Source organism: Narcine bancroftii, chromosome 1, assembly GCF_036971445.1.
Source record: "Narcine bancroftii isolate sNarBan1 chromosome 1, sNarBan1.hap1, whole genome shotgun sequence".
In the NCBI taxonomy this organism is placed as follows: Eukaryota; Metazoa; Chordata; class Chondrichthyes; order Torpediniformes; family Narcinidae; genus Narcine; species Narcine bancroftii.
The window spans coordinates 70,732,650-70,747,230 of NC_091469.1; the positions used below are offsets into that span (position 1 = coordinate 70,732,650).

Genomic DNA, 14,581 nt, shown 5'->3' on the forward strand with positions numbered 1-14,581 from the left:
TCCTTCTCCTTTATTTTTATCCCTTTTATTTTATATTCTTATCAGTTCTGCCAAAGGTTCTATTGCTAAGGCGAACAATGAGGGGGATAGTGGACATCCTTGTCTAGTTGACCTACTTAATCTAAAGTGACTCGATAAATATCCATTTACTGTTACCTTCACCAACGGTCCATTATATAATGCTTTAATCCAATTTATATATTTTTCTGGTAGATTGAACTTCTGTAATATTTTAAATAAGTAATTCCACTCTACTCTGTCAAAGGCTTTTTCTGTGTCTAGAGCAACAGCCACTGTTGGCTTCTTATTTCCTTGAAATGCTTGGATTAGATTAATAAATTTGCAGACATTGTTTGCTGCTCGTCTTTTCTTAATAAATCCAGTTTGATCTTGTTTTACTATTTTTGGTACACAATCAGCCAATCTGTTTGCTAATAATTTCGCTATTATCGGTCTATATGATGCTGATGTTAATTAATCCTTCCCTGTCTTTGGTATTACTGTAATTATTGCTGACTTACATGAATCTCACAAGTTTTGTGTTTCTTCTATCTGGTTCATTACTTCCAGGAGAGGAGGAATTAATAACTCTTTAAATGTTTTATAAAGTTCTATTGGAAATCCATCCTCTCCTGGTGTTTTATTGTTCAACAGCTTTTAAAATATATCTTGTACTTCCTCTATTTCAAATGGTTTTATTAGCTTGTTTTGTTCCTCTTCTTGCAATTTTGGCAGTTCATTTTTATCTAAAAATTCCTCTATTTTATCATTTTTCCCCATGTTCTCAGTTTGATACAATTGTTTATAAAATTCCTTAAAATTTTCATTAATCTCTGTTGGATTATATGTAATTTGTTTGTCCTTTTTCCTTGATGCCAGTATTGTTCTTTTAGCTTGTTCTGTTTTAAGTTGCCAGGCTAATATTTTATGTGTTTTTTCTCCCAGTTCGTAATACCGTTGCTTTGTTTTCATTATATTTCTACTCCACCTTGAACGTTGGTAATGTTTTGTATTTAATTTTTTTGTCTGCCAATTCTCTCCTTTTCGTTATATCACTTACTTACTATCTCCCTTTCCAACTGCTCTATTTCCCGATTGTAATCCTTTTTCATCTTAGTCACATAACTTATTATCTGTCCTCTAATGAAGTTTTCATTGCATCCCATAATATAAATTTGTCTTTCACTGATCCTGTTTATTTCAAAATATGTTTTAATTTGGCATTCAATAAACTCCCTAAATTCCTGTCTTTTAAGTAGCATGGAGTTTAACCTCCATCTATATGTTCTTGGTGGGATGTCCTTCAGTTCTATTGCTAATAATAGGGGTGAATGATCTGATAGTAGTCTAGCTTTATACTCAGTTTTCCTAACTCTCCCTTGAATATGGGCTGACAACAAAAACATCAATCCTTGAGTAAGTTTTGTGCCTACTCGAATACTATGAAGATTCCTTCTCTCTTGGGTATTGCCTCCTCCATAAGTTTCATTTCCTGCATTGATTTAACCATAAATTTATCTACTTTATTCTTTTTACTTGTCTTTTGTCCAGTTTTATCTAACATTGGAACCAAATTAAGGTTAAAATCCTTTCCTATCAATATATTTCTTTGTGTGTCTGCAATCATAAAAAAAATCCTAAACTTTTGATCCTCCTCAATAATGCATATATATTGAGCAAATTCCAAAATTCTGAGTATATCTGACACTTTATCATTGCATACCTCCCTGCCAGATCTATTATTTCCTCCTCTATTTTGATTGGTACATTTTTGTTAACTAGTATGGCTACACCTCTAGCTTTTGAATTATAGGATCCTGCCGTTACGTGTCCTATCCAGTCTCTCTTTAGTTTATGTTCCACTTCAGTTAGATGCGTTTCCTGCATAAATGCTATATCTATTTTTTCCTTCTTCAATAAATTTAGTAGCCTCTTCCTTTTAATTTGGTTATGCATTCCATTAACGTTTATAGTCATATAGTTCAACATGGCCATCGTATATCTTGCATACACCTCTTTGACACCTCCATCCCCCTTTTCTCCATTTTCATCTCTTAGTTTTCTCTTATTACACTTAATGTACGATAACACATTTAAAACTAAAGTATCCCCGCAGTTCCCACATCCACTAATACCTTGACCCCAAAAGCTCCTCCCCTCTCTGAGTTGCTCCATATCCCTTGCCGGGCAACAATAACTCCCCTTTTCATTTGTATTGCGATCTTGTTCGCAGCGTCAACTGATTTTGCAGTTTATGGTTATTCTCCCTCTACCCAGCCCTCTCCAGAAAACACTTTAAAAAAAAAACACATATAACAAAGCTCTCTTTTTTTTCCCCTCTCCTTACTCCCTTCCTTCCCTTCTCTTTTCCCTCTTTAGTTCTTTACATATACATTGTTTTTATATCTTTATATATACTTTATCGCCATTCTTCATTCTTGTTACATCTCTTCATCTCTTCTCTTGTCCTGCAAACGTTCTGCAAATTCTTGCACTTTCTCTGGATCTGAGAACAGTCTGTTTTGCTCCCCAGGTATAAATATTTTAAGCACGGCTGGATGTTTTAATATGAATTTGTAACCTTTTTTCCATAAAATCGATTTTGCTGTATTAAATTCCTTCCTCCTCTTTAAGAGTTCAAAACTTATGTCTGGGTAAAAAAAATATTTTTTTACCCTTGTATTCCAATGGTTTATTATCTTCTCTAACTTTATTCCTTGCCCGTTCCAGTATATTTTCTCTTGTCGTGTAACTCAAAAATTTTATTAAGATGGATCTTGGTTTTTGATGTGCCTGTGGTTTCGGAGCTAATGCTCTGTGTGCCCTTTCCATTTCCATTTCTTTCTGCATTTCTGTCGTTCCCAGGACCTTCGGGATCCATTCTTTTATAAATTCCTTCATATCTGTGCTTCAGTCCCACTATTTTTATGTTGTTTCGCCTACTATAATTTTCCAACATATCAATTTTCTGAGATAACAACTCTAGTGTCTCTTTAATTTTTTGTCACTTTCTTCCAATTTTTCTCTTAAGTCATTTACTTCCATTTCTACAGCCGTTTCCCGCTCTTCCACATTTTCTACTCTTTTCCCTATTTCTGTCATTACCAGTTCTAACCTTTGCATTTTATCTTCTGTTCTTTTCATTTTCCTTTTAATTACATTAAACTCTAATGAAAACCATTATTTTAATTATCTCATTTGTTCTTCAAAAAAGACTTTATCTATTTTCTGTTCATCAGTTTTACCTTTTATTTCTCTTTGTCCATCAGTTTTACCTTCTATTTCTCTTTGAAGATCTTGGTCTTCTTCCTCCTCTTCTTCTGTGTCTGTATCTGTATTTGTGTCTTCTTCTCTTTTTTGTGCCTGTGTCTCTTTTGTTTTTCCTGATGAGCTGCTTGTATCTCTTTGTCAGGCCTCTCCTTCCTGGGCCTCTTGTTGCTGGTCTTCCCCTCCTGGGCTGCTCGTCTGTTGTGCTTACTAACATTGATCTTCTTGTCGGTCATCCTTCCATCTATCTCCCTTGTCTGTTTCATCGCTCCCTCTTCTGTTGGCTTCCTCATCCTCCAGCTGAGTGCCCTGGTGTCGAGCGTCCCTCACCTGTTTGCTATGTGATAGCCCGCTCCTTTGCTGAGCCCCCCTCCCGCCGGTGTCCTCTTTCTCCTTTGATTGCCAGTGCGCACTTTTGTTTGGCTCTGAGAGCCATTTTTGTAGTGCACCAGCTGGTGGGTCGCGACTCCGCAGTGCAGGTACTGACCTCGAGCGTCGGGCGCTCCTCGCCACCACAGTGTCCTGTTCCTTCGTGCAGGTAAGGCCTTCTTCTATCTTCTCCGGTGACTTTTCTACTTTTTTTTCCAGTTGCTTTTACTTTCTCTTTCTTGGGAGCCATCTTCTATCTCTCCTCTGTATCTTTATCTTCTATTTCTTATATTTTATTTTTGTTATGGTTTGCTTTTTCCTAACTTTTTTTTCCTATTTTCCTGGAGAGGGCTGGTTTTCCCGACCAGCCATTACTCCATTACGTGACTCCTCTTGTCTTCACTGATAGTTGAAAATGATGGTGTTTGGAATTTAGTATTTGGAATTGAGTGAAACATGAAAGTCTGCAGAGGTTGTAGTTAAAAAAAACAGAAATGCTGGAGGAATTCAGCAGGTCTCACAGCTTCCATACAAGGTAAACACACATTGGGGCCGGAGACCCTCTTCAAGGCACGAGTTAAAAGAAGGAAGGCATCTGAATTAAAAGGCTTGAGGGAATTCAGTGGCTGACCCCTGCAGATTCACAGATGTTGCTTCACATGGAATAACTGGGGCCCAAAATGGTGGTGTGGGCGTGTGTAGCACTTCATGCGATCACAGCGGTAGGTGCCAAGGAGGTGTTGGTGGGAAGAGGGGAGTGGATAAAGGAGCCACTGAGGGAGAGGTCCCCAGGGAAGATGAAAAGAAGAAGATATATCAAATGGTAGGATTATTTAGTAGGTAGAGGAAATGGCAAGCAAGGATATGTTGGACATGGAGGCTAGTGAGGTGGTAGGCAAGGACAAGGGGAATCCTTGCTGCGCATGGGGTTGGAGGGGGCCAGAGAAGATGTGTGGATAATGCAGGATATGCGGGTGAGAGCCGTGTTGATGGTGGTAGAATGAAAGCCATGTCTTTGGAAGAAGGAGGACATCTTAGATGATCTGGCATGGAAGTTCTTGTCCTGGGAGCAAATGCAACGGAGACTGAGGAATCGAAGGAAAGGAATGAAATCCTTATAGAGGCCAGGATGTGAAAAGGTGTAATCCAGGTAGCTGTGAGAGTTGGTGGGTTTGTAGAAGATGTCTGTTGAGAGTTTATCTCTTGAGATGGAGACAGAGAGATTGATAAAGGGGAGAAATGGACCAAGTGAATTTGAGGTTGGTGTGGAAGTTGGCAGCAAAGTGGGTAGAGTTGATGAGCTCATCATGGATGTATGAAGCAGCATAAAAGTAGTCGTCCATATAGCAGAAGAAGAGTTGAGGAGCCTTACCTGTGTAGGCTTGTAGTCAACAAATAGGCAGGCATGGCTGGGGCCCCATGTGAGTGCCCATGGCTATCCCTTCTATTTGGAGAAACTGGGGTGAGTCAAAGGAGAAATTATTGAAGGTGAGGACAATTTCTGCCTGCTGATGGAGATGGAAGAGGACTTGTCGAGAAAGGAACAGAGGGCTTTGAGAGCTTTGGTCTGGGGGATGAAAGTGAAAAGTGATTGGCTGTCCACAGTAAAGATGAAGAGGTTGAGATCATGGAAGTTGTTGCAGTGACAGGCCATACAAAATATGTGATTTGAACTGAATTTGGAACACTTGAAATGGAGGGAGCTACAGGATCATTTCATTCAGGCAGTGACAATTTGATTATTTTAGTTAGGACAGGAAAGTTTAACTTGTGGCATGGGAACACAAACATTTTAGAATTCAATGTAGTTTCTATTGGCACTAAATGTCTTAAACAAGTTTAAATTAATCAAGTTTAAAACAAAAACATTCAATTATATCAAGGTTATTTTAAGATGGAAAATCAACCAGAGAACAGTTTTGGCAGAGGGGACTGAGGCTTAATTAAGAATAGTCCTTAATCTTTTCCATCCAGAACCTCTTGTAGATGTCTACGTCATTTATATACCACATCTCCTTCAAATGCAGTGCCATGCACAATTTAGTTTCAAATATAACACATTTATTCAATGCTTAATAAACTGTTTCATGTATTGGACCATCTCACTTTGTAATTTTTCCTGAAAATTTTTATACGCTTAGCGATGTGCCATTTTTCAACACATTCCTAGCCTCCTGAAATGTTGGAACATGTATTTCAATTCATGCTACTTCAGATTGTGCAATCTTTTATAAAGAAGAATGCATAATTTCTTCTTGAATTCTGCAGTATTGAATAAGTACATTAAAAGAATTAAATGATAGAAAGTCAGTTGATATTAACAATTGTTTTCCCTAAAAAAATAGTAAAACAAACTATTGGATTCAAATTGTATTAGGCTGGAATGTGTTCCTGGCTAACCAGTGAATTTCTGCATAATGACTGGCTAGTTACATTGCAAGGAATTTCACTTTCCCAACTTTGGTGCCTACACACTATTGGAGATCTGCTCTGCACCATCTTTTCCTCTATCTTGAACTGGCCATCAGGTCCAGGACTATTCAGCATGTTGTTGCAACAAGGGACCAGATACATTTTGTTTCTCCAGCATTGTGTTTTAACTTAGGTGCATTTTGTTTCTGGCCCATATGGCACAGTTTCATTGATTTGATTAAACTTCATTTAAAACATTTTTGTTTTTTTTAATATTAGATTATTAACGTTAAATGTGTTTCACATTATCTTCCACATTTCACTCATTCCCTTCCAACTGTTACCAAATACCTCTGATCATTGGGCTTCTCCGCACCTTGTGCAGTGACAAACAGTGAGGCTGCTGGAGTTCAGAAGGTGGCCAGCTGCAAAAAGTCAGTGGTAAGGGGCTCATACAGTGGGTGACTGCTAGGGGAGAGCTGAGTCATGTTCAATCTCATTTATTAATTTTAACCATTTACTTACTACTTTTGAGCATGGTAATAAGTGCCTTCCTAAGTTTTAAAATGTCATTTGCAGTTGTGTTTGCTCTCCTTATTGTTATTGTTCTTTAGATATTTTGTGTGCACCACAAATTTCTGACATGTGCCATAAACATCTACTAAAAGATGTCATTTGTTGGCTTACTCAGGTTACAGATTTCGATAACAGAATGGACATAATTATTTCACAGAATTAGTTTATAGAATGTACGTAATAGCCTCACGGATAGCCTGGTATGTGCTTGTGCACCCTGATAGGCAACTCGATCAGGCTACTCAGGGAGATTGGGTAGCTCAGTGTTCCACTCTGGCAAGAAGTGTTCCTTGTGGATTTCACATATATTATGGTAGAACACAACAGGCCACAACAACTTCTGATACAAAAGTGGTACAAATATCAAGTCACTTGGCCAGGCACCTCCATCGTTTGAAAGCATTTTCTATCGCCATTCTTGCTGAGCTCAAATGGTAGTTAAAGTTTTGATGACATTGATCGAGTATGTGGTGGTTAGTGAACTGCTTCATCAGCCACACCCTGAGGGGGTAAGCTGGGTCTTCAATTAGATGCTTGGGGATTTCCAGTCCGTTAACAGTTCTGGATTTCTGTGGGCAGAGCAATGTAGAACCTCTAAAAATCACAATCAGTTCATTAATGTTTTCTAGTGGCTGTTTTACAATAACAGGATAGACCCTTTGACTTTTCATACTTTCATTTGAAATAGAGTTAGTCAGCCATTCCTTCAGTTTAAACATGTATATATTTCATTGTCATTGTATCCTATATGGTTACATGTGACAAATAAACATGACTGATTGATCCACACATGCATTACTGTACAATGGGATATGAAAACTTACTTCACGTGGAAAGAGGTACCTGTCTTGATCTTTGGCCTTTCTGTAGATGGTCGAGTTGGCTAAAACTTGAGCATCATGCATGCGGCAGGCCAACCCACATACACATCTGTGAAGCTGGAACAATGAAAAGTCTGTGTTTAGATCAACAAATGATACACATTAATTGATAAAGACAAATAATTGTAACTCAGGCCGTGATCCTTAACGGCAGTTGTGCTCAAAAATAACTTGAAGAACAATCGAGTACCACCCTTTCCGATTGCAGTAGGCTTGTGCACAGTGATGGAGGGGGCCATGATGGGAATAAGTGTGCCATCGATGGCACCAGCAAACATTGATTACCCCCTTTCTGCAAATCCGTTCATTGTCTCCTGGAGACGTGCACCATTTGGCAGTTCAACAAAACATTTAGAAAGGGCCCTCGTCAATGCTCCAGTAATCTGGCGTGCCAACACCGACACCAAAAATACAAATTATGGATTGATACTCATCTGGGGTAGCATACCACCAAAAAGCAATGGTGAGTCTAAGCTGAGGTTCCAGTGGCTGTTGCCAGTTTGTCATCTTGTGCTACTGGGGGGACTCCAAGACTTCTGATACAAAGTCAAAAGTGTTCCAAGACAACACATGAAAATGACTCCGCCACTCATCTTCATCAAAATTGTTGAGGACATTAGACAGAACACGCGCCCACGTTGTCTCTCCTCCATATCATTCTATCTGAGACCAGCACAAATTGACTCAGAAGAACCAAATGTCTCTGCCTACAGTATCTAAGGTCCTTGCACCTTTCTGCCTCAAACAGCTCCCTGCTTCTCTTCAAATACTCCTCAAACAGTTTTCTGATCGCACAAACACGTCGTTCACACAAATGCGACATCTCATGGTTCATAAAGTTGATTACGAAGTGCAGAAGATTGTTTCTAAAGAGTGCAAAATATATATAAGCAATCGCTGTTCGTCATCCATTATTGTATACAAAGAAATGTCACTGCCTGGCGCAAATGTTTTACATCATGCTAGATTCTGATGCTGCTGTGCTACACGCCCCACCTATTTTGCTCCAGGAAGCCGACTTGCTGTGTAAAAGGACTCACCAACCTGTCATTTCTTCTGTTCTGAGTGAACAAGCAAGCCGGCTTCCAGAGACAGGTATTGCATGTGGCAATAACGTGGGGTTTTTGTGTGAAAAGGGATTAAGACTGCATTAGAAAACACACAAACTTTCAGCTTTATTTATCCTGGCTGTATTTGTAACTTGGAAATTGTAACATTGATGGACAGTTGTAAAGGGACAGAGGTAATATTAAATAGACGAAAAGCCTATTGATGTGAAAGCATATTTTTAAGATTATTGCAAACTAATAAATATGTATTTGTTCATTTATCAACTTGTGTCTATTTCCTCTTTAACGGTTTATTTGTAAGATTTTTTAAAGAGATTTTGCATGTTTTTTTGGGATCCCTACCACAATTTATTAACGGTTTCATCCGATGTCCTGTGTTATTTCTTACAGGGTCTCATTAGACACACTGGCAGCTTTGCTAAAATCGAGTAAGTGTTTTAGATGCCCATGTAATTTAATTGTTAAGAATGGACATTTTCTTTGTTTGCTTAGTGAGTTAAATATTTCTCCTATTGCCATCTTTATCTTCTGGATTTTGTTTAGCATCATTCGATAGTGCTGATAGCTCCCTTTTGAACATCTGTCTGGTGTGCTATTTCATTTCACCCTTGCATTTTATTTCACTCAGTTAAGCAAGAGCCCACCACTTTTGACTTTTGTTTCAAATTGCTGGGTAATACTCCTCACGTTGTAAGGTAAAACATCATGAGATGGGAATGTGTAGGGAGTTACCCTGTACAGGGCAGTAACAAGAAGGGGAGGTGTCCTTGTACTCCTGTTAGGTAAAACATCATGAGATGGGAATGTACAGGGCTGTAACAAGATGTGAATGCATCCTTGTACTTACAAGATAAGAGAGACATTGATGGATTGAGAGGCAGGAAGCTAGCAGGGAAAGGATAGCAACAGTTTTAGTCATTGGACAAGTAATGATATGATGATGTTCTAAGCACATATCCAAGGGTATAAAAAATCACCATTTTGCTGATAACGGCAGAATGCATTCTCCGACTAACATGTTTAGTCGCAAGTGTTACAATCCGGTAATAAAGAACAAAGAACCCTGATTTCGACTCAGCCTGGTGTTTGTCTCACTCATTCATGAACAAAGCAGACCTAACAACGTGGAGACTTTTCTACATGATTTAGTTCAGAATGAGGCTTCAGCACTGGCCAGACCCAATTGACTCATCCAAAAGTTTGTTCGTAATTATTTTGCATGTAGCTGAATTTTGATTTGTTTCTAAACAGTCTCAAAATTCCTCTAGGGGTTCTCAAGCTATTTACGGTGGGATGTTTTCTTTAAAGTTAAGTTTTTGATTTCAGTTGTATTATGGATAATTCAGTAGCGTAATTTTTGGTATTGGGTATGAAGTAATGGCCTTTTTACAAGGTTCTTTCATTTTCTTATAGTTGGCTAAATTTCTAATTTTTGTTGGTCACAACATTAATTATAAACAGCGGTATATCTTCCAGAGATTTGACAATGAAATTATTTTATAACATTTGCGGTTGCCATGTGAGCATATCACTTGCAGCTGCACAAAACTGGTCAATTTGAATTGTCAGCCTTGTGAAGCTATATAATTATCAATTCATGTTGTTAGATTTTGTAATAGTAAATCTTAAAAGAGCTCTCATGAAGAAATATTTTTTTGTTTCTGCAGGAAATGATTGAAAGATCATTCTTATCTAGTCCACATTGATATGCAAATATGAAAAACACTCCTCATAAAGCACTTTTGTTATGAAGATGCTTCCTATCCCTGTCTTCTGTCCTTTCTTCACCACAAAAGCATGAAGAATATTTATATACATATAAATATTACATTAGTTCATATAGTTGAGTGACAGACTTAATAAATATATTTCCTTATTTGCATGTAGGGAACGATTTATAAAATAAATGTGAATGTATGTTTTTTTTATTTTGTAGAAACCAACGCCAGGAGATCAGTGGATAGAGGATACCTTCCTGTTCTTCTCACAATTTATATTGACTGGCATAGACATGACACAAGGCATCGGCATATGCTGATTCGTAAAGGAATTTTGACCTGCATCAAAAATATGACAAGTATTAAGTTGGGAAGAAAAGCTTTTGTTGATGCTGAAGGGATGAAAGTCTTATATAATATATCTCAAGTAAGTACCTTGATTGGTGCTGAGCTAATGCACCACTGTATGAGCAAACTTTGTGTTGAAAATGAGATGGCATCTCCCCTCAGGTGAATCTCTGAAGATGAGAATATATGTTGCATTTAAAAGAGTTGCCACTCCAATTGCAGACAACTGTTTGAAGGTAATACTTAGTCATATTTAGAAGCTTTTTAAAACTGAAAATAAAAGAAGTATTAATATTTCAGGATTTTTTTAATTGGCAAGAATGTTTTACTGTTACACAGTAATTAAATATTAAACTTGTTATCAAATGGTCAGCTTAAAATCTTTTACAAGGCTGCCATAAAGGACATTTTAGTGACAAAAGAACATTTCATTAAGAAAATCTGTGGCATATTTTCTGTATCTCTTCCTTTGCAAAAAATTGTTTAGACCTATACCTGCTACATGTCTAACATAGCACTGATGCTCCAAGAAAATGGCCAAGTACTTATAGAGCAGTCTGTCTAATATTATTTGTAGAACAAAAATAAAGGAATCCATACCAAAAATAGAAGTATCAAGTGAAACACAAAAGTCTACAGAGGCTGTGATTGTAGTAAAAACATAAAATTGCAGGAGAAACTCAGCAGGCCACACAGCATCCATTGGAGGTAAAGATATATGTTTGCATCTATACATATACACATACATTCAAGCACATATGTGTATATTGTTATGGCATAGATCGGCAGCAATAGAAAGTTACCAAGACAATGTAACAAAAAAAATATATTAATGACTATTAAATATATGATATCTTACTTAACTCTTAACTTAACTCCACTATGCGCAAGTGTGTGTGCGCGTGCGTGTGCGTGTGAATTGCCCAAACCATTACAGCTCAGGCACAATTCAGAAAAGTCAAATTTAAAAGTTTCGTCTTAGAAATCTTGCATTGAAATTCAGAACTTTTAGAACTGTTGTTCAGAAGTAATTATGCAGTAATTGAGACGCCGAGTTATCAAACTTCTCAAAACACTAATTCTTGTCGAGTTTATTTCAGAGAAACATTTCTTCATATGAATGATATGTCACAACTTCCTCTTTTCTTGTGTAGGAGTTGAAACTTGTGACCTGCACAATGGTTTTACAGACCTAAGTGAGGGTCAGACAAAGTAACCAACAAAATAGTCATGATCCAGATGCAAAAATTATGTTGCTTTCTTTACCAAGATATGGGTCAGTCAGAAGAGACAATTACAATGGCCACAGTAGAACTGCTCTCTCGTGACAAAGAGAAGCAGCTGAAGTGACCATCTTCCTTTGAAGTCACTTTAATTCTGCCTTCAGAGCACTCTGGTTTGATACTAAAGGCTGTTTTTTAAGTGCCCATAATTGCATGACTTGCTTGAGTAATACGTGGTTTTTAGGTTTCATTTTCCCAAAACAAGAGTCAACAAGCAGATGGCCCCTTCTGTTTTAACAGGTGTCTCGTTGAGTAAACAATCCATTGTTTTAGGCTTTCATTGGAACAATAATAAGGCTTTTATGGGTCTGAACCTAGGTGTCTTGGTGTCTTCTTCAAATTGGTGTTATCTGTGTCTTTTCCCTGTTTCCAAACACCCACAGTAACTCTAAAGTATATAAAAATACAGATTAAAATAAGCCTGTAAAGTATATATAAATTTGTGTGTGTGTGTATATATGTATGTATAATATATAATATATATGTGTGTGCATACCTGTGTGTGTGTCTCTATATGCAAGCACACACGCACGAATTTAAAAAAAAGCCAACATTTCAGGCCTGACCCCTTCTAGCGTTTTTGTGTTTTTACAATGAAGTATCAATGTAGACTCAAAGGTCAGGGTTATCAAACTCATTATCTCCTTTGAAGATGTAACAAGGAACATTAAAGGTAAAGTAGGAAGGAGCAATATTAACTATACTTGTCATAAAGTTGTTAGGTATCATGATGTCCATGTCATGATATATATATAACCCTGTGTGTCAGTATTAGAAGTAAAGAATGAGAAAGCATCACATCTCTGAGTCATAATTGTGTAAGTGCAAACACAACAGTGGCAACGAGGAATGAAACGAGTCCTACTCATACTCCATTCACCAACCATGAGAAAGAAAGCAACCGAAGAAAGGTAGAAAACGACTACCCAACAAATTCCCGTCAAAAGATCAAGGTGAAAGCATGCCAATATGGCAGAGGAAAAGTTCGGGGAATTGAATGAAGTAGAAGATAGTTGGGATAACTACGTAGAATGGTTTAACTACTACTGCGTAGCCCACAATATTGTGGAAGGTCCAATAAACCGCAAATGTGCCCTCTTCCTCAGTATCATGGGCAGTAAAACAAATGAAGACAATGACCTGGATGCATATCTGGTAGCCCTCCATAGACAGAGGATCCACGGACGAAGTCATTCAATGAATTATGCACAGCTCAAGGAACCATTTAAACCCCAAACCACCAGTTATGGCAGAAAGGCAACAATTCTATGAAAGGAGACAAGGACCAGGAGAAACAGTAAGTGAATGCATGGCATCGTTGCGCAAACTGGCAGAACACTGTCATTTCGAGCAGTTTCTAAATCAGGTACTGTGAGACTGATTAGTGATGGGGCTGGCAAATTGCCAAGCAAGGCAAAACATTATTGGCAATGGTTGAAGACATTACATTACAGATTGTATACAGGGCTGCCTGCAGTTCTGAAATGGCAGATAAAAACTTGGATGTGGGTCAATCAGACCTACTGGTCAGGAGGTTTTCCCGCCAATAATGCTTCCTTTGTGGGAAATATAACCACCCACCAGAAAATTGTTTCTTCAAAAATTTTAAATGCAACCATTGCAAAACAAAAGGACATTTCAAAGCACAGGTGGCCTGCAAATAAACAGGCAGCTAAAGTCAAAACAATTGCAGAAAGAGAGAGGCAACCTAGCAACGATGATGATAACAGCCCAACGGCTGACCTTCAAGCTCCTGAAATTTCAGTTCCTGGAATAAATGGAGGAAACACAGCAATCTTTATACAGCTAAAAATAAATGGACACCCCTGAAGATGGAGTTAGACACAGGCGCCGAGGTGTCCCTAATGCCGTTACATGTAAAGGAACACTTGCTACCATGCCTCTCGGTGAAAAGAACTGAAACAACTCTAAGATCTGTTACAGGAGACAGAATCAAAGTGTTTGGAAAATGTATGTCCAAGTGCAATACAAACAACAGTAACCAAAAACACTCTCTCTACATCGTAGGTGCCCAGGGGCCAGCACTTTTTGGAAGAAACTGCCAACAACACATTCCCTTAGACTGGCTGGAAATCGGTTTAATACTAAATGTGAACCACACAGGCACCTCCCAGCCAGAACTCGAGCAAATCTTCAACAACCATGCAGTGGTTTTCCAACAAGAATTGGGAAAAATCAAAGGTGGCCCGAATCTGAAGTCATTCCAGGAGATTAAAAATCTTATCACACATGCTGCCATGAACTATCAGTCAAAGAAGGATGTTTGCTATGGGGTACCCGTACAATTATTCCAGCCAAATGGCAAACTACCATGTTTACCAGAACTACACCACAACCATCCAGGAATGCTACAAATGAAGGCACAGGGCCCGGATGCATCTCTGGTAGCCCTCCATAGACAGAGACATTGAAACAACAGTAAGAGAATGCGAATTATATCAGTTAATGCATCCAAAAATCCCGCATGTCGAAGCTAACCCATGGAAATGGCCATCTAAACCCTGGCTTTGGATTCATGTAGACTTCACTGGATCATTCATGAGTGAGTCTTTCCTAATAGCTGTGAACACACAATCCAAATGGCCCACGATTGACTGTCTACGAGCTATCTTTGCATTTTGCCTCATGATTTAGTT

At 38.2% G+C, this 14,581-nt stretch overlaps 1 protein-coding gene across 19 annotated transcripts in view; it reads left to right on the top strand.

Annotated features, from left to right (window-relative positions):
* Window positions 1-14,581, top strand: part of agtpbp1 (ATP/GTP binding carboxypeptidase 1) — a 336,033-nt gene that overhangs the window by 192,420 nt on the left and 129,032 nt on the right. For all 19 annotated transcript variants that reach the window (XR_011354831.1, XR_011354825.1, XR_011354830.1 and 16 more), the window contains 2 exons: window positions 8,966-9,003; window positions 10,512-10,720. Coding sequence is in view for 15 of the 19 variants with exons in the window: in XM_069929750.1 (XP_069785851.1) it covers window positions 8,966-9,003; window positions 10,512-10,720 (247 nt within the window). In the remaining 4 variants the exon portion in view is untranslated. The remainder of the gene's footprint in view (window positions 1-8,965; window positions 9,004-10,511; window positions 10,721-14,581) is intronic.